Source organism: Arachis ipaensis, chromosome B3, assembly GCF_059453495.1.
Source record: "Arachis ipaensis isolate K30076 ecotype BB chromosome B3, ASM5945349v1, whole genome shotgun sequence".
Classification (NCBI taxonomy): domain Eukaryota; kingdom Viridiplantae; phylum Streptophyta; class Magnoliopsida; order Fabales; family Fabaceae; genus Arachis; species Arachis ipaensis.
Genome location: NC_142438.1, coordinates 131,432,261 through 131,453,902, shown reverse-complemented (window position 1 = coordinate 131,453,902; position 21,642 = coordinate 131,432,261). Strand labels below are relative to the sequence as shown.

General features: G+C 31.4%; 1 protein-coding gene and 1 pseudogene across 1 annotated transcript; both read right to left on the bottom strand.

Moving 5' to 3' along the window:
- Window positions 1-2,239: 2,239 nt before the first annotated feature.
- Window positions 2,240-15,002, bottom strand: LOC148572475 (uncharacterized; annotated as a pseudogene).
- Window positions 15,003-15,004: 2 nt separating this feature from the next.
- Window positions 15,005-16,739, bottom strand: LOC148572474 (zinc finger BED domain-containing protein RICESLEEPER 2-like). Its single transcript, XM_088507528.1, has 4 exons — window positions 16,418-16,739; window positions 16,095-16,307; window positions 15,770-16,001; window positions 15,005-15,665 (listed from the first exon to the last, which is right to left on the bottom strand). Exons 1-4 carry the CDS (start codon window positions 16,737-16,739, stop codon window positions 15,005-15,007), a joined length of 1,428 nt encoding a protein of 475 aa, XP_088363654.1.
- Between the last annotated feature and the right edge of the window lie 4,903 nt (window positions 16,740-21,642).

Here is a 21,642-nt window from a genome sequence, read left to right as displayed (position 1 = left end):
GTTGGCGTTCAGAGAAGAAAAGTTGCCAAACATCAAAGAACAACGTTCAAAGTACTGAAACACACTTTTATCCTCTCCAGCATGTTTCACAAACACACCCTAACTCATTATAGAGAAAGCACTTCACGACCCCAAGAGCCAACAGGGACATATTCGTCCATACATACTTCACTAGTCATTACAAAACAAATACAACCTTGACAAATTGTTCGGATTAGGAATATTAGGTGTTACGCAAAATACAAGTTAAACCCCAAAATGGTCCCTGAGATTGACGTCGTGCACTAAAATCATCTCTAAGATTCTAATTGCACCAATTACGTCTCTAAGATTGAAAAAAGTGCACCATATTAGTCCCTAACCCATTTTCCATTAACGACGTGATGACATGGCATGATAACGTGGACTGTAAGTGACACGTGTCACTTCATGATTTGGCAACATGTAATGGTATAATGATGTGGTGACCAGTGACATGTGGCATGCTTACGTGGATGGTTGTGCCACGTGTCACAATGTTATTTGGCCACGTGTCCATTTGTGCCACGTGTCGCAACAGTATTCGTCCACGTGTCATCCATTATGTCATCGTTGTATATGCACCAAATTAGTCCATCACTTTGCATTAAGTGACTCATTTTAGTCCCTGAAATTGAATGTCATGCACCAAACTAGTTCCTTCACCAGTTTTTTCTCATTTTTTTCTATAAATTCAAAATTCTCAATATTTTTGAATGCATTAATTTCAATTCTATTTTTTCACATGTTCTTCAAATAAAAGTTTTTTTATAAAATATTTTTTCTCTTGCGAATACCCTAACCGCCAACTTGAAGTTAACGTGAAGGCTTTTCAAGCACCTTCACTACCATCTCCGACCTCTTTCAGTACTTTTATAAAATATTTTTTTTCTTGCGGATACCCCTAATAACTGCCGTCTTGGAGTTGACGTGAAGGTATTTCAAGCTTCCCTCATTACCATCTCCGACCTCTTTCGTCTAGACTGCAGAGGTCAAAGATGGTAGAGAGGGTGCTTGAAGTGCATTCAATCTAGCTCATTTACACATAACGAAAATATGTATTTCATAAGGAAAAAAATGTTTATTTTAATTATGAATTTCTTGTTAAAAATACATATTTTTTTATGAAAAAAATGTGTCTAATCAATCATATAATTATTTTTTTATAATAACATACTTATATATTACAAAATTTACCAATGTTAAATTATTAAAAAAATTATATAATTAAAACTAAAATCTTAAAAATTTTTATGAAAGCACTTGTATTTAAATGATATATAAAAAAATAGAATTGAAATTAGTGTATCCAAGAAATTAAAATTTTAAATTTAAAAAAGTTGAGAAAAAACTAGTGAAGGGACTAGTTTGGTGCACGACATTCAATTTCAGGGACTAAAATGAGCCACTTAATGCAAAGTGATGGACTAATTTGGTGCATATACAACGATGACATAATGGATGACACGTGGGCGAATACTATTGCGACACGTGGCACAAACGGATACGTGGCCAAATATTATTGTGACACGTGGCACAACCATCCACGTAAGCATGCCACGTATCACTGGTCACCACATCATCATACCATTACACGTGGCCAAATTATGAAGTGACGCATGTCACTTACAGTCCACGTCATCATGCCATGTCATCACATCGTTAACGAAAAATGGGTCAGGGACTAATATGGTGCACTTTTTTCAATCTCAGGGACGTAACTGGTGCAATTAGAATCTCAGGGACGATTTTAATGCACGACGCCAATATCAAGGACCATTTTGGGGTTTAACTCCGCAAAATACAAAGGAACACCTGATAATTTTTCTAAATTATTAAGTCTAAATAAAATAGAAAGAAGTTTCAGAAGATAAAAACATGGGGTTAAGTACTTTTTTTCGTCCCTAAGGTATGAGGTCAAAATCAAAATCGTCCCCGACTTTTTTTTCTTATTAAAATCATCTCTAACGTTACAAAACGTTATAAAATCATCCTTTTTTAATTTTTGACTAAACTGCCCTTAGTAAAAAAAATTAAAAAACCCTTCTTCTCTTCACCCAAATCCCACCCATCCCTGTTTAGCTTTTTGCCCTTAATCCACCCACACGAAGAAAACAAAAATCAGAAGGGGAACACGAGGGAGAGAGGAGAGAAAAGAAAGGGGGGAGGAGGGACGAAGACGCCGGCGTAGATAAAGAGAGCTTGTTGGCTAGGTGCAGCACTAGCCTTCGTTCAGCCTCTTCACAGTGCTGCGCCTCCAGTCTTCCTTCTCTTCGTGCCGCATCGTGCCTCCTAGTTCTACCTCCTCGCAGTGCCGGCTTGCGTTCTTCCTCCTTGCAGCGTCGTGCCTCCGTTCTGCCTCCTGTAGTGTCGCCCCTCCATTCTTCTTCTTCGTCGTGCTACACCCCTTTTCTACTTCCATTCTGCTCTTTTTCTCTTTCGTTGAATTTCTGATTTTTTTTAAAACAAAAAATTGGTTTATTTTTAAATTTTTTTTGTTGTAATTGATTCTGCTGTTATTGAATTTGTGTTGTTATTTCATTGTAATTACTAATTTGTAATCGTATAATTTTTGTTGTTGCTTATTTCGAATCTGAAACTGTGGTAATGATTGCTGAATTATTGTTTAGTTTGAAACTTCTGTTGATTTATTGTGGTTGTTGCTATTGCTGAATTGTTACTAGTGAGTTGTTTAAGTATCAAAAAAAAAATAAATAAGAGAGGGTTCAGGTAGAAAGAAAATGGTTGGAAACAGTGGGTGGGTGGATGGTAGTGATTTGGGTAGAGTTAAGATTAGGCTTGTGATGGTTTTGTTGCGGTAAGAAAAGAGAAGATCAAGGCAGTTGTGTGATGAAGATGGCCAAGACTTCCTTCTCTTTCTCTGTTCTTCGTTCTTCCTATTTTTCTTTTTTTTTTTTTAATTTTTGAAGAACATATACATACTTGATGCTGGATTGTTGCTAATTTCGTGATTGTTGATGTTAGATTGTTGATTTATTTTGTGATTGATGTTGTTGCTGAATTTTTTTATTTATTTTGTGGTTAGGGGGTAAACGATGAAGGAGAGTAAAAGTCTTGGAGAGAGAGAGAGAGAAAGAAGCTTGGTGATGAAGAAGGGGGTAAGAGGTTCGGTGATGAAGAAGGGGATTGGGGGTTACTGGGTTAGTGGTGAGGGAGAAGGTTTTTTTTAAGAGTAAAATTGTCTAAAAAATATTGTTTATGGACAAAAGGATGATTTTTTAACATTTTGTAACGTTGAGGATGATTTTAATAAAGAAAAAATGTTGGGGACGATTTTGATTTTGACCCAAGACCTTAGAGACGAAAAAAGTATTTATCCTTAAAAACATGCGTATTAATATACATAGAATTTGTTTAAGTGTCATTAATTTGTTCAAAAAAATAATAAAAAATATTTTTATATTTTAATATATTTAATAAAATTTTAATATATAAAAATAAAAATATTAAAAAATATTTTTAATATAATAAATAAACAATAAATATTTTTATATTATTATATTTAAATATAATTATTAAATAAAAAATATTTTTATATAAAATATCCAAATCATTCAAATATTTATTTATCGTTCATATCTTTAAAGATTATTTTCGTCTGCACAATAAATTGAGATAAAATTTTACTATTTTAATAGTTTATCCTTAATAAAAACTTTTAAATTCTTATTTTAATAAAGGCATAATAGATATATTAAAAATTTAAATTTTTTGATTTTTTTATAAAAATATTTTTATATATAAAAAAATATTAAGTACTAAATGTTTTTATTTTATCTGATATTTAAATTAATGTTAGTTAATTATTTGTTTTCTACTAAAATTATTAAGTATCTAAACATTTCTTTTATATATACTAGCAGCTCAACAGGCACTATCAGCCACTTTTCTATTGTTTTTAAAAAAATAATTTTATTTTTTGTTAATATATTATTTATTTTAAAATTTATTAGATAAATATTTTTTTATTATTTTAATATTAGCATGACCTTATTTATATCATATTTTGTTAAAATTAAAACTATTATAAAATATTTTTAAAATGTTAAATTATAAAAACACACAATAAAGAGGTATATATATATATATATATATATATATATATATATATTAAAAAATAATGATAATAATATTATTCTGATTAAAAAAATAGAGATTTTTTTGCATCTTTTATATGCTAATCAAATAATCAATACTATAAGCCAAACAAATAATATTAAATTAATTAATTTTTTTACAATTTAAATTATTTATTTTAATTTAATTATAAACAAATTTGCATGTATTTAAATGTCAGAACTCTACATCGTTAATAATTTAGGAAATAAGCATATCAATATTTTAACAAATCATTGGTAGTTGCAAATTTTTTTTGTGCGTCTCTTTTATGTCAATCAAATAAGAATTTAATTTTGATGTTCTATTAGTGTAAAATAGTTTTACACGTGCATCTAATTATGCAACGCCATCAAAATTAAATTCATCAAATAATCAGGGCTATATGCCAAACAAATAATACTGTGAAATACAAAATTACTAAATTTTTTGTTATATAATTTATTTAATTTAATTTAAAAATAAATATTTATGTACTCTAATTTTAATTACAATACTTTACATAATCAATAATTAAAAAAATAATATCATTAAATACAAAGTAGTTTAAAAAAATGAGATTTAACTAAAAGGTAAATATTGATGCACTCAAATTTTAAAAAAAATTCTACAAAATCAATAATTTAAAAATTTAAAAATAATTTTATCTTATACAAAACCGTTTAAAAAATAAAAATGAGTTAACAAAATAATTTATGAGTGTTCTTCAGTTCATTATTGATAGGTATATACATGTAAAAAAAATTAAAAAACAAATATCATATAAAAAATAATTTTTTTTATAAATTAAATTGATGAGAGAAAACTTTGTCTGTGAAAGACAAATTAAAAATATACAAGAATGAATACTGGTAAGTAAACTGAAGATAAAGGAAAATGAAGGTGGAAGTTATGCATGAAATTAATAACCGCAGTAAAACGGTATAAAATTTGTATTTGTAGTGAATGGAAGTGAAAAAATATGGAGATAATACAATCGTGATGTTGAAGGAAGGAGAATAATGACAACCGTAATAATATAGAAAGATGCACTTAATGGTGAGAGGAGAAGCACTAAAAATTGAATAATGAGATAAAAAAAATTATAACAGAATAATGAGATCAAACGGTTGGTATAAAGTACTCACAAAGAATATACCTAAAACAAAATGATAAGATCCATAAAAAATTATTTATCACCTCTAATTATTTTTTTCCTCCTTTCATACATGACGTCGAAAATCAACATTTGGCATAGTCGTTATCTAGTTAAGAAAATCACAAAAACTCATCCAAACAATTGTTACATAGAGAGAAGCACATTCAGAATTGGAAAGAGAAATAAGAAAAATTGAAAACGGAAAAAATTAATTAAAAGAATAAATTATTGGAATAAAGAATTGAAGGAGAGGTTACGGTTCTTACAACTATTAATGAAATACATAATAAAAATGAGATAGAAGAACATGCGTTGCTGTTAACGGTGGAAGGTCTTTTATTTAAAGTAACTAACGCATGTACGGGAGAATCTCTATTATTAAGGGCAATATTGAAAAGTAAATTTGGATACGAAAATTCTGTCTCGACATTATATATACTAGCGGCAGTGCCTGTTCAGCCGCTTTTTCTATGGGATTTAAAGTTGATTATTTTAATGATTTTTAAAATGTTAAATTTGAATAACTTAAAAATAATAATATAGAATAGCTTATGATAATATAGAGATGTTTAAATTAAAATAATCATATATTACCTATCTGTAAACAATAACAATATGAAAATGATTTAATTATAATGAACACATACGTCACTTATCTACAACTAACATAATCCATAAAATAGTAATTATTGTAACTAGCGGCTTAACAGGCACTGTCGTACTTGTTCAGCCGCTTTTTGTACGGGATTTAAAGTTGATTATTTTCATAATTTTTAAAATTTTAAATTTGAATAACTTAAAAATAATAATATAGAATAACTTATGATAATATAGAAATGTTTAAATTAAAATAATCATATATTACCTATCTATAAACAATAACAATATGAAAATGATTTAATTATAATAAACACATACGTCACTTATCTACAAATAACATAATTCATAAAATAGTAATTGTTATAAGGTGAATGTTATTTTACCCTCTCTAAAGTAACATGTAAGTTACCATCTTTGATGTGTCATATTTTAATTGGGTGTTATTTTAACCTGAGTTACTTTAATCTCATGAGAGTTAATAATATGTTGGAAGATGATGACAGAAGAAGAAAATGAAACAACCAATAAGACGATAATACTTAGGAGGCACAACGATGGCGACAAAGGAGTGGAAAGGAGTAAATGCAATTAGAGAGAGTTAGAGTACCTTTTCTGGAAGAATAATTTGGGAAGAAAAAATAAGACACCCAATGAGACGGTGATGTTTGGGAGGCGTAACGACGACGATGAAGGAGTACAATGGGAAGGAGTAAACGTAATTAGAGAAAGTTGGAGTACCTTTTCTGAAAGAATGATTTGGGAAGAGAAAATAAGACACCCAATGAGACGGTGATGCTTGGGAGGCGTAATGACCACGACGAAGGAGTGAGGAGGAGTAAACGCAATTAGAGAGAGTTGGAGTACCTTTTCTAGAAGAATGATTTAGGAAGAAAAAACAAAACACTAATGAGACAGTAATGCTTGGGAGGACGACGAAAGAGTAGCGAAGGTAACTCAGGTTATAATAAACACCTAATTAAAATATGACACATCAGATAGGGTAACTTACATGTTACTTTAGAGAGGGTAGGATAACATTCACCTATAATATATTATCTTCTTCTATCTAACTCAAAGTCATAAAAATAAATATAAAAATATGATTATTTACAAAAGATGAGCCATATTCAAAAGTCATATTTTCTTCTTTGTTTAGGGACTTTTTTTTTAAGTGGTAAGCTAAAGTACGGATTTGTATTTGAAGAATCTTTCATGTGCCTGCAAAAAGTGTAAAGAAGAAAAATAATTATGTCTTTTTTTGGAAATTATAGATCAAACTATAAGTAAAAACGTTAAGATAAACCTAAAGTAATTTCTGAATTTGTACCGAGTAAAAATTTTTAGCAATTCCTCATACATCTCCTTATCAATAAATTCTTGAGCCTTGAAGAACTACAAAATTTAGAAATCAATAAAATATACCATATGCCAATACAAATTTCATTATATTTGAACGACAATTTAACAATAAAAAAAGAAATAAATTTGAATAATTTGGGTCTTGTCTGCTTTAACCGTTTCTACCCAACCAATAGAATAAATTGAAAGGGAATTAACCTATTAGATAACATATGATTATGATTACTAACATAGAAATAGAAGTATGTATATTTAATGCAATTTTGACAGTAATTAATTTAAAAAATGGAAATGTTTGGTAACCAAAGAAAATCAGCCAAAAACAACCATAACTTGCCTTATTTAGCATTCATTAATTGTTGCGATAATTAATTAATGCTAAATAAGGCAAGTTCTGACTATTTTTTTTTGTTTACCTAGCATTACCCTTTAAAAAATTACTTTATTGTCAATTGGTTTGATTGATGCAATTGCTTGCTCATCTTTTCATGCACTCCAAAGACTTTGGAATCATTCTTCCTGTAATTGATATTTGTTAATATATTTTTAGTATATTTAGTATGTCTTAGCTAATGATAATTAGTACGTACCTGTTGCGTAAAACAGATGTTCAAGTTCGTTGTCTTTATTTCCTGGCATATATTGATGAGCTCCTTTGAAATCAAATTGTCTATTAAAAAAATATAAGTCGTTAGTCATCAATAAATTGAAGTTTGTATACAAAAATATCTATATCAATGAAAAAGATTTAAAGATTAAAATTATATGTAGACTGAATTGTACCAAGAAGTAACTACACACACTTACTAAGAACATAAATCACCTGTGGTGAAGGTAACAATATTTCTTTGAAAACTACATTTCTGGTAAATTCTCCACTTGTTCCATCTATTTTTCCTTCTTTAACTAAAATTTTTGTTGTTGACTGAGAAATACTTTGAGACATAGTAACATATAATTGGCCATGACTAAACACATGTTTAGGGAGATAAATCCCTACTTTATGAATGGTATGTCCTTGTGATTTATTTATTATTATTGCAAAACTCAACCTTACAGGAAATTGCTTCCGGATAAGTATAAAAGGCAATCCTGAATTCTCTGTGGTTTTGTGTTTTATCCGAGACAAGAAAGCTCTTCTTCCACAGTGATTAGCGGGTTAAAATTTCTACATCCAACATGTTTTGAAAAATTTCACGACACCTTGTACCATTGCATAAGTCAGCCTTATAGTCTATGTTTCTCAATAACATCAAAGGTGCTCCTTTTTTCACCTTCAACACATGAGGTAGCAACCCGCCTGTAAAAACTGAGTTAAGGTATTCTTGTTGATATAAATTATTAGCATCTCCTTCTACCTCATCAAATGAGACTAAATTTTGTTTTTCTCCTGAAAACTGGTTGATAATTATATCATTAAGTTGTTGCACATAATGATTTTTTGGCATCAATATTGCCCTTTCTACCATGTAAGAAGCGTCCCACCCATGAGATTGTAAGTTTGGAAATATTTCTTCTATTAACTTGTGTAATGATGTTTCACCCTCCTACGGAATTGCCATATTTTCTTGTATACAAAGTCTTTATGTATGTTGGGCTCAATTCCATCACCAATGCGCATAAGATACTCAGCAAAAATATGATTATTAGAAGATCGCATATTTTGTCGCAAATGGAGAATTTTAGTGGAAGCCCATAAATGAGACTTAACTATAGAAGCTGAAATCATTTGTGACTTACTACCTTTCGCTACGACAGGTAGTACTAGGCGAAAATCTCCTCCCATCACCATCACTTTTCCTCCAAATGGCATATCGTTTGCTAATATGTCTCTCAGAGTGCGGTCTAATGATTGCACCGATTCTTTATTTGCCATTGGTGCTTCATCCTAGATGATTGCCGTTGTTTGTCTAATCAGCTTTGCAATATCTGATTGTTTGCTTATGTTGCAAATAGATGATAGTTCTGCATTAATTGGGATCTTAAACCTAGAATGAGTTGTTCGACCCCCAGGCAATAATGTTGTAGCTATTCCTGATGATGCAGTTACCAAGACAATATGACCCTTATTTCTCAATTCTGCAATTATAGCTCTGTAAAAAAATGTTTTGCCTGCTCCTCCTGGCCCATCAACAAAGAACACTCCACTTTCTCTTCGATCAATTGTATTCATAATGCACTTGAAAGCTTTAGATTGGTCATTGTTCAATCTTTCTATGGAACACAAGTCTTCCCGGGGTACTTCGACCGACAGTTCTTCTTGTATAACTCTGGGTATCGAGTTTTCATTGTCATTTTCATGAGTTAGAGCTGGCAAATCATATTGTGTAATCTGTTTTCCATGCTACAGGAGTATATCATTTATATCTATGAGTAGCCGATTTGTGAACACTAAGGTTGTTGTAGTGCTGGATGACGGATAATCATCCACCATATATGAAAAAATTCATCCCATAAGCTTCTTACATCTGTAGGCTCACAAAATATTAAGATGGTTGCAAACAACCTTCGTAAAGCACATGGCAATCGTAAAACAGAAGCCTCAACCAAACACACACGGACGCTACTGTCACTCTCTAACAATCCTCGGTGTTGAGTAGATTGCTTGAAGGACGAATATTGGACCCCATTCACTGTTAGCAAGTCATCCCAACTGATTGGTCCTCTGACATTAGATAACAGAATACGCAAATAGAATTTTTCTCCTTCTAAAGGTAATACAGTATATGTAACACCCTAATTACCCTAAGCCTTACCTCTAGCCGTAAAGCAAAGGTTAATTAAAGGTTACGACTATTCTAAGGCTTATACATATTTATATATAGAAGGAAATAATATATTCTAGAAGCCCAATGAAGGATTAAGCTCAAAGACAGAATTACAAAAGCGCGAAACGTTCACACGAAGCTAACGCATAAGACACAAGTTATAGATGCAAGAGAAAATAACATATATAGATATAAGAATATCATAATCATAAGGAACTAGCCGCAGCTTGCGGAGTTTAAGTCGACTAGTTACAAATAACAAAATACAGAGTTTTAGAGTTAAAACAGTTTATACAATTTATCTCTCAAGTAAGCCTCTAAGGCCATAAAGTCTAAAACATAAAGGGTGAGAGAAAATACTACAACAAAATAAAACAGAAATAAATCGGAAAGAAACCATACTCCGCTCTGCCACCATGTCCGCAATTTCACTGAGGTGAGTTACGACATGCATCTGAAAAATAACAACAAAGTATGGAATGAGAACTGAAGGTTCTCATTATGGTAACAGTGCTCAATAATGTAAGATGTAAGGTTCCGGGACACCGAAGGCAATCCTAGAACTTCACACCAAACAGACATTCCAGCTTAAACGAAATAAATAACTTAAACCGTAAACAACAAACATGGTTTTCTAAAACTTAAGGGATTTCTAACTAAAACTAGCTACCGCTGTCCCACAGCGTTCACCAACCTACCCTCCGTGCGATCCCATCGCCATCGCCTGCCTAACCTCCTCAGCACCAGACAAACACAGATAAAGCAAGCGAGTAAAACACAAGTAGTAATCATATATAACAAGTAATTCAAGAAGCAAGTAGGCATATTATACAATTAGGCAAACTCAAGTAATCAAAGCAAACAAGCACATAAGAGATGCATATGATGAATGTCTATCCTATTGGCTCGTGATATCACTTGTCGGTCTGTAAATGCCAATCTGACACATCCTCCGGATGCAGCCTTTTCTGCCACGCCAGAGATATAGTGCCCTGCACACTCATGCAGTAGCGAGTCTGCTACGTCAGAGATATAGTGTCCTGCACACTCATGCAGTAGGGAATCTACTACGCCAGGGGTATAGGCCCCGCACACTTCCTGCAGCAAAGAAGGAAATAACCACAACAAATCATGCAGCAGAAAAATCTGCCACACCGGAGATATAGGCTCCGCACGCTTTCAACAACAACTCGTCATGCAGCAGAACATTCTACTACACCGGAGATATAGGCTCCGCACATTCTTAACAACAACTCGTCATGCAGCAGAACAATCTGCTACGCTGGAGATATAGGCTCCGCACACTCTCAACATTCATCAAGATCATCATTTCTCTTCGAGTCCTCGACTTATCACAACCATCATCAATTTATAATTTTCATTCCGAACTCATTAGTTCATCAGTTCCTCAATTCCAGTACCATCTTTCTTTTTCACTCCACTAAACCCATCCTCAGTACACCACAAACATAAACCTCTGTTTGCTAACTTTTCAAAATGACATCAAACTAAATCTCTAAAGTTCTTTCCCAAGTTCTCATACCCAAAATTATGTCCAAAAGTCTTAAAATGGTGTCATAGAAGCTTATAATCTTGTTAGAAAGGTGAAATAGTTGAAAACAAAATTTAAATTTGAGAAATAGGGCGTGTGCGTACGCACAGAAGTGTGCGCGCGCACGCCCAGGAAAAGTTTTAAAAAGTGTGCGTACGCACAAGTACAAAATTTCTCAATTCTGTTTGCTCGCACAAGATGTGCTAACGCCCTCAACAGACTGCCCTTCCCAACGTGTACATGCGCACAGGGCTGTGCATACGCACAGGTTGTAAATCCTCACTGGTTATGTGCGCGCACAAGCTGTGCTAGCACTCTAAACAGGAAGCCTTTCCCTGCCTATGCGTGCGCACAGGTTTAAAATTTCGCAGGGTTGTGCGTGTGCACAAGGCTGTTCGTGCGCACTTACCAGAAATCACAAAATTCTGCAACATTGCAGAATTTCAGATTTTCAACCCCAAACTTTGAATGATCATAACTCCCTCTACAAAATTTCAAATTTTACAAACTTTATATCGATTCGAAGAGTTTTCAATGAATTTCAATTCTAACCAAATTTCGACAACTTTTGAAAACTGAGGTATAAGTTATGATCAGATAAAGTTCACCAAAAACCAACTTTTACCAACACTCACAAAATCTCAATTTACCAACTTTCACAAACCACATTCAACCAAAACCATACCAAACTCCCAATTATAACACAATCTACCCTCTTGGGTCACCATTCATCATTCACATCAATTTTTCCATCACATTTCATCATTCTCAATCTCAATTATCAAACATATAACATTACAAATCATCAATTACCATACGACACTTTCATCAACATAATCAAATCTCATTAATTCATCATAATTCATCATACCTCAATATTCAACAACTCAATAACCATTTTAATTCAAACCTATCCTATGGGTCACTAGTCTAAGTATCCATGAATATTATATACTACATAGAGGAAACTGAAACCATACATTGGCCGATTTTCAATATGAACCAAAACTCCAAATGAGCACAAGCTAAGCTTTCAACTACAAGCAAGTCTCCAATCACTCCAACAAGCATCAACAATCACCAACAAGCTCCAATATTCAAGCTAATATCACACATGTTCCATAAATCAAACATAGGGTTTCATATATACACAAAACCACAAGAGATAAAGTGTGCTCATCTTACCAAAAGAGGACTGGGTCAAAACCCAATAGGAATCAAGTGCTAGAGTGTACCTAAACACCCAAAATCACAAGATTTCACTTAAAAGCAAACCAAAAACTCGAAATTCACAAGGGCATGAAAACTGGGCAGGGAATCTCGAGAAACTTACCACAAGACTTAGCTAGAAGTGACGGGCTCAGTGAGAGCTTTGCGTAACCGCCGACGGCACACGAATCGGAGCACCGTAGCTCGAGTTTTGGTCAAAAGAGTGAGGAGATGAATAGTGTTTCTTCTCTCCTTTCCCCTCTTCTCTTGCAGCTGTGTTCTGTGTGCGTTTGAAGAAGAATGAGCTGAATGGGGCTCATTAAAGAGGGTTTTTATATGTTGGGTTTAGACCCAACTTGGGACTGGTCTAACCCGTTAGCGTTTTTATCCCGTTTGGCCCAACTTTGGGCCAAACTTTTAAAATTAATGCCCATTTTTCAACTTCTAATATTTTTCTAAGGTTTTTTACTGTTCCCACTTTTCTCGCACGGCACCGGGCAGACTTGAACCGGTTCAACCGGTTCGACTGCTAGTTCGCAGTTTTTCACGGTTTTTTTAAAAAATACATTTTCTAACTCAGAAAAACCTACTGAGTCCAAAAATCATATTTAAATCCCCAAATTCTCATTCTAACTTTCCAGAACCTAATTTGGGCAATTAAATTATTCTATTCTAGTTAAACGATATTTTGTGAAAACTCCGGTTCTTACAGTATAAATTCGACCGATGAATCTCCTTGTTGTGCCAAGTGTAATACTCTGGAATTTTCCTGTACAGAAGATGCCTAGATTGTTGGTCCTCCTCATGATTTAGGGAAAAGAACTCAGTGAGCATTGTTCTAGAGAAATAATCATCATTAAGTATTTCAGGAATGGTTTGGTGATCATAGAAGCTCACTTAATGTTGATTTAGCAAATGAAGTTGTAACCTTTCCGCTGATGGATACATTCGGTAAAGGTTAAATTTAAATATTCTCCAACATGCCTCTGGAGCAGCGATCCATCTTGCATCAACAAACTGTTGGACCTTGTCAACATTAGAACTGTTGTGAACTTCCATTGCAACCCGGTCTGGACCCTTGTAGCAACACTTGTAGAGATACTTTATACTCTTGATACTACTATATATCTCAACATTAATATGGTAATTAGGGGTGGAAACAGGCCAGGCCAGGCCAAGCTTTACTCTTAACAGGCCAGGCCTGTAATATAGTATATTGGCCTTAACTTGGCCTGTAGCCTGGTATAGACTTTTTAATGAGTATTGAGCCTAGCCTGTTGTTAAATCTGGTCTGGCCTGAAGCCTGTTAATAAGCCTATTTTTTTTTAAATAATAATTAAATTTAAGATATAATTTAATTTTTAAAATTATAAAATATAAAATAATAAATTTATGAATAATATTGATACAAAATAAAGACAAAATATCAATAAATAACTACTATTAATTAAAAAAAGATAATATATATGAATATATTTCCACTTGACTACTTCCAAAATATGTAACATATCAAAATAAAAGAGTTTATCAATATCAAGAGTTGTAACAAACCAACTAAACATAACATCAAATAAAAGCTAATAACTACTTAAATCAAAATACAGTAAAGGAAATGTTGGCCAATTAATCGATTAACCCTCTAAGCTTGCAAGTGATTTAATCTTCATGTTCCAACACCTTGAAAAAAAAAAAGCAAACATACACATATCATTAGATTTTTAAATAATATAAATGCAACAAATACTTAGTCATATATCATGAAAATTCAACTTTATTATTCTAACTACTCACATCATACCAATATCAATGTTTTCACATTTAAAAAGAGAAAATATTCTCTATAACATAGATACTTAGTCAAAAAGAGAAATATTAGAAAGTTGATTTTTATCTTTGGTTTTTTCTTCAAACCATACTTGTTCCGAAGCCAATCTCCTCCACAAATGAGAGCTTCAATGGACTCTTGATTTAGTCGAGAACGATATTCATCAATAACTCTTCCTCCAGCACTAAATGAAGACTCTGAAGCCACCGTTGAGACAGGAATTGCTAGTATGTCCGTTGCCATTTTAGATAAAACCTTGAATTTCAAGCTATTATTTTTCCACCACTCCAAAGCACTAAAAGACTTAGAATTGCCTTCAGGAATGTAAGCACTCTCATCAAGATAAACTTCTAATTCTGATTTTGTTGGATGAATGGCTTCTTTTTCTCGAACCATATTCAACATTTCATCAATTCCACTAATTTCAGAACTAACCACGTAGAAGAAGCAACTAGACTATTAGTGTTAACTCCACTTATTATTGTCTCACCATGACACTTTTCAGCATATTCATCATATATTTCTTGCAATGTATTCTTCACTTTTTCAACATTTTCAGCAGCCACATGCTCAGGTTTGTAAATTAAAGGAAAACAGAATTTAATAACATGTAATTTGCACCTAGGATCCAAAACACAAGCAAGAGACATTACCATATTGCATTCTCCCCAATATTTGTCAAACTTTTCTTTCATTGAGGTTGCCATTTCTCTAATGAAGGAATCTCTATCTTCAATAGCATCATCAATTACTTGTTTCACTCTCCAAACTTCAGGAAGGTACAAGTTTGCAGTAGAATACTCACTACCAGAAATGACATGAGTAGTAAGATTAAAATTTTTTAAAAGTTTGCAAATCTTCTCAACTTTCCTCCAATCCTCTGATGATGGTTCGTAATTGTAGTGAGGTTCTCTTTCCTTATACACAGGAAACACAAATTTAAACTTCAAAGCCACAGATAATATGTTGTAAGTAGAATTCCATTTTGTGGGACAATCAATGATGAGTTTTTTCTCCTTCAAACGCTTGTTTTCAACAATCTCAATAAATGTTTTAAATCTTGAATCATTAAAATTGACATACTCTCACGAACTTTATGAATAATACCTTTAATTTTACCTAGCCCATCTTGTACCAACAAATTCAGAATGTGTGCACAGCACCTAACATGAAACAAACTACCACCAATAGGTAATGAGTTGTTATCTGAAATAGTATCCTTAAGAGCCCTTAGACATGAATCATTATAGGAAGCATTGTCAACAGATACTGAGAAGACTTTGTTTTCAATTCCCCAAGTCTTCAAACACTTGAAAATAGCATCCACAACATCAATGCCACGTCTAGGAGCAGGTACCTGAACAAAACTCAAAATCCTTTTTTGAAGATTCCATCCTACATCAATAAAGTGACATGTGATAACCATATATTCAACAATTTGATGGCTTGATCTCCACATGTCAGTTGTCAAACTTATCTTTCTAACACCTTGTAACAAAGCCTTCAATTGTTTCTTTTCAGCCTCATATATTGCCAAGCAATCACTTCGAGCAGTTTTGTGAGAAATTTCATGAGATTCAGAATTGGCATATTGGAAGCCCCACATCCAAACTTCATCCTCAATAATGCTGAAAAGATGCTCATGAACCATAATTGCTGTAGCAATTATTTGTCTCATCTTCTCTTGAGAATATCTTGCACCTGGTGTCACAAAGGGATTAACACTTGAATTGGAAGGTTGAAATGGAATCAATGGTTGCTTCTTTTGTGCAGCAACATGCAATCTCCTTTGTAAGCAACTACTAGAATGCCTCCATAAATGTGAAGTACTAGCTCCTTTTCCAGCGTAAGAAAACACTGATTTGCAATACTTGCAAATAACTTTTGTACCTTCAGAACTTTCAACTTAATCAAAATCGTCCCAACTTGGTGAAGTCTTCTTCCTTTTTTTGTAACAATAGTTTCATTACTACCATTTTCATCAATGACTGGTTGATTTGTAATAGTTGTTGTGTGTGTTGGTGCAATGCCAGTATCTATTGTTGGCATTGTTGGTACTGACGGATTAATTTCTTCTCCATTTAAAGAAATAGAATTTGCCAATGGATTACTTGGAGTTACAGATTCAGCCATTTCTAAAGCTTATTATAATACCTAAACAAAAATTAACAGACAACATTATCTCATAATTTTTTTTGCTTTCATCATATCAATGGCATAAAGTAAGAACCTTTTAATGAAGAAAATAATTGATAAAATTTTATATTAAAAAAAGTAGAAATAATATCACAACACAAATAAAAAAATCAAACTTAAAAAAAGATCTTTGACAGAATAAAATCCTAATTGATGAAAAATAATTAACATTATAACAATAAATATAAAAAATAATAAAATAAAAAATAATGACATGAGAAAGAAGAAAAAGTGCGTACAGTCAAAGGAAGAGAAGATGAAGAGGATGATAGATTGGTAGCTGGTAGGAGCGTGTAAAGTGGAGAAGAGAAAAGAAAATGACCGTGTTAACGTGTATTTCTTTATTAGTGTGGAGGAAAAGTTTTTAGAATTATTTTATTTGATTGACTTTTGATATTCCAACATCAAAGATTAAAGATATTAGGAAAATAAAAATACACTTATATAATTAAAGAGATAAATGGCTGAGTGGATAAAGGTCAGGCTAAACACAGGCCAGGTGCCACCTGGCCTATTTCCACCTCCTAATGGCAATCATACTTTAGTAGTAGCCAAGGGTTGTACGGAACTACCCATCTATTGTCAACTGTGACATTTTGGTTAATTGGTACTGGTGTGTCGAATCGTCGCTTATATTGCGGATATGAGTCGTCACCTCTTCGTGTTTCTGCTGTGAACTCTTTTGGGTAGTTGCGTTTACATTGGCCATTTTTCATACAGGGTGAAGATTGATCAAGTGTTCCGCAAGGACTATAAATCATATGTTTTAGCACTGTATCATGTAGGTGTGGTTCTACTTCTTTAGATGGTATCTCTGCACGTACCAAACTATCATAATGCTCCGGGTCAATTAACTTGTCATTGTTTTCTAAGATTAGCAACATATGTACATGTGGCAACCCTCTTTTTTTAAACTCAGTGACATAAATATAGCTCTTCACCTTTCCCAAGACACCCTTAGTAATTACATCATCTTTCAGTTGTTCAAATTTGGCTCAAAAAATTCTTGTTGTTAGATCTGGACGATCTTGTGGAGTTTGAACTGGGTTGAGTTCTGAAGTTATTTCAGTCCAAGATGGATTGCATGTCATTGTGAGAAAAATATCTGGCTTTCCCTCTTTAAGAACAATCGCCATTCCATCTTTATATCGTTGGGTCATGTCGCAATGGCTACCAATGAACGACGATGGTAATATTGTTCTTTTTCTTCCAACATTTTCTTGAGACAAATATAGAGAGAAATATTATTAGTTTTAATAATTATTTTAGGTAATTCTTAATGATTTACGAAGTAGCAATTAGATATAACAATATTTACCTGCATTGGTTTCTCTTGTGTGCAAGGCATCTTGTAAGCCTTGGTATAATTCAGCCTGTAATTTCTTCTGTCTAGTTCGAACCATCTTAACTTTCCGGTTTCAATTTTTACATAGTTATCAACAACATATTGTTGTAGTAGTCGCCCTGCTTGCAATACGGTGGAATGATCATCGAGACGGATCTACAAATTTTAAGAATTTGCAAAAAAGATTAGATACATTGAACAATTTTTTGGCAGAATTTTATTGAAGTCTATACTGTGTAGGAAATGGGGATTTGTACCTGGAGCATATAGCTATTATATATTCGGCATGATACTTTGACACCACTTTGACTTCGAGCATTGATATCCTATCCATGAGTTCCAAATGAAAAAAGAAAAGGATATTGTAGTGGATCGTAATAGCCAATGAATTCCTGAATCCTTCGTAGGCTACCAGTATGAGTTTGCACCTTAATATCTCGCCGACGAATCATTATTTCAATGTCATCGCCAACAATTATAGATGGTACCTGCGACGCAGTTGGAAGACTATATTGTGGCTGATTAGCAGGTCGCTCTCTAATGATCAAACTACACTCATGTACATCTGACCGTTGTGCAAGCTGGCGAAACTCATGGAGAAAAGGATTATACCAGTGTAGCAATTGTTGTAACTTGAAAACCAATGTTTCATGTAGTTGTGTATTCTTCAGCATCCTATTCTGCAACTCGTGCTCAGTATCATATATGTACAGTTACATAAAACGTGGTCGCGTGCCCTGATCCGAATAAAATCTCCCTATACTGTGATATATTGAGTCTTGAGCATGAAATGTATATATACCACAACCTGTTATAGCTAGTTGTTCGTATATGTGCACACCACACGAAGTGAAGGAAAATACATGATTGTATCCACGAATATGTTTTCTAAAATGATTTCCTTCTGCAAAGGGGTCCAAGAAGATTTCAAGTAATTCCTGAGGAGCATTTACTCGGGGAAAAAAGACTTTTTCCCCATTACAGCACATCTCGAACGTTTCATGGTGAAATAGGCGTGTGCTACAGTAATGAAATGTCCTTGGGATTGGTAGCACAGTTCGAATTATTGTTGCATTATCTTCTTGAAAATTTCGAGCACAATTGTGGGATGCTCGAACATTTTGTCTAATTTCTGTACTCGTATTAAATTTACATATATTTGGTTACATTCATAATGAAAATCAGAAAATGATTAATTTTGTAACAACTAAAAAAATAGTACTTTGTTGATTATAAATACAAAGAATTACTTCCATTATAGTGATCATAAAAAAGAGATAAGTAACTATCAAATATTTAAGTGATGTTTCAATAATTTTTTTTAATTTTGTTACACTGTATAATATTGTGATGTTGTTTGACTTTATTTTTTTCAAATTTTGTTATTTAGATGTATTTAACAACCTTAATTATAAAATATTTTATTTTATTCTTTATAAAGATTTTTTTATTCGTTAAATAAATGTTTTTATTCTTTTAATTATAAAAAAATATTATTTATTGTGTAGCAAAATAGTTTTATTCCTTTTTTAATAAAATCATTTTGTTTAAAACCTTTTATTCGAAACTGTTATAACCAAGTTAAAACCACATACGATCTATAACAACATTATAGTATTTTAAAAATTTATTATTTCCTTGTTCCATTATATGTTTTTGAGTTATATGTTAACATTATATTTGTTATGGACTATTTTTTTTTAGATTAAATAGTCAATACAATATAATTTGTGTCTGAAATAAATAAAATTTTTTTTAAAAATGCTATATTTATATATCATAATTTTTTTTGTATAAAGTTCTCAGTTGCATCAGTTGTCTTATATCATTTTTTAGTTAATTATCTTATATAGGGTATGATAATTTTTGTCTTTAGCTAAATTTTTTAGTTTGTATGTTTTGTTTCATATTTTAAATGTTTAGATATTACTGGTCAAAGTAATACAATTGAAGATAATATTGGTTTATATTTTATTTTTTCTATTACTTTTAATAATTTTTATTTTATATGCTTTCGCCTAGAGTTATCATTTTAACTTTTACTATTCATTTTATTTCCTAAAATATATTTTATTAAATTATTTTATTTTGTCATATTTGTGTGAATTATAACAAAACGATTCAACAAAATATAAAATTTTTTAAATTAACTATTTTTTATTTTTGCTAAAGTTTACATATTTTTTATTTTAATTGACAAATAAATATTTTAAGTATCATTTTGGTTTTTATAAAATTTTTGTATATAGATTTTAATTTTTTTTGTTAGGCACTGTCACTCTTTTTTTATAATTGGTTCTTGTAATGATTTTAAATAAATAAATTTTTTAACATCAATTATGCTCACACTTAATGTTTACTATGAATACAGTAATATGCTAACATATAAGGATAAAATAATAATTTTTTTATAAATTTATTTACCTATTAAAATTGTGTCACAATACTAAATATATAAAGAAAAAAAAGTAGAATACTAACTTGTTATTTTTTCTTCACGTCTACTGTTTTGATCAGATCTATTTCCATAAATTTCTGATAGTATGTAAAAAGAACACATTAACAAAATTATAAAATTGTTCAATGAATTAAGTTTGTACAGTATCAATAGTAATTGAGAAGTTACTTTATAAGAAACAAATTATACAAAATTAAATTGATTGAAAGTAATAGAATACATAGAATACCCATTAATATCATAATTATCCAAACTCTGAATAACTAAAAAAAATAGATAGTGAACGTAAAATATAAATACATGATAGGCCGTTTGAGTTCCTGTAAAAAGTTACCATTTGAAAAATGATTCAAGTGTAATTGTATAATAGATTTATTAAGTGAAGAAATTATCATTTATAATTTACAATGTTATATATATTGATTAAAAATATTTGAACCTTTTTTGTGTATTAAATAAAACGTTTAAAAGAATTGTAGAATATTAAAAAAGATATGAAATGTAAAATTCTATTAGATATTAATTGGACCACTATTATTATGAGCATCTGAATAATAGCAATTGTATTATTGAAATGACAATAATGTATTTTAAATGATTATATTTTACAGTGTATAATTATTCTTTAAGATAAGTAATTCGTAAATATAAAATTTTTATTAAACTGGTAACATAATACTTATATTAAAAATAGTAAATTTATCAATTTAAATTTATGTAGTGAAGAAATAGCCACTTCTGATATATCTATTTTTTAGAAGGAAAAGTATAAAAAAAATATCAAAATTATATGCAAATTTTTTTTGTTATACAATGAAAAAATTTAAGTTACAATTATATTATTAAACATATATCTAATATAATTTTTTTTAATGATACGGCAGGAATATTTTATTTATTCTTATAATAATATTATTTAGGACAATAATGAAAGGTTTATTGAATCAAAATTTAAAGAAAAATAAATTACTATTAATTAAATAAATATACAGGAGTCCTACCCATATTTATTACCATTCGGTCTATTACTTGAATCA

Excerpts from the sequence above, each read along its gene's own strand:
- LOC148572474 (XM_088507528.1), bottom strand. The coding sequence starts at position 16,739 with ATGGCTGAATCTGTAACTCCAAGTAATCCATTGGCAAATTCTATTTCT. Across the intron at positions 16,002-16,094 it reads ATTGAAGGCTTTGTTACAAG|GATGGAATCTTCAAAAAAGG; the intron begins GTGTTAGAAAGA and ends TTATTGATGTAG. Across the intron at positions 15,666-15,769 it reads GGTAGTTTGTTTCATGTTAG|ATTTAAAACATTTATTGAGA; the intron begins GTGCTGTGCACA and ends TAATGATTCAAG.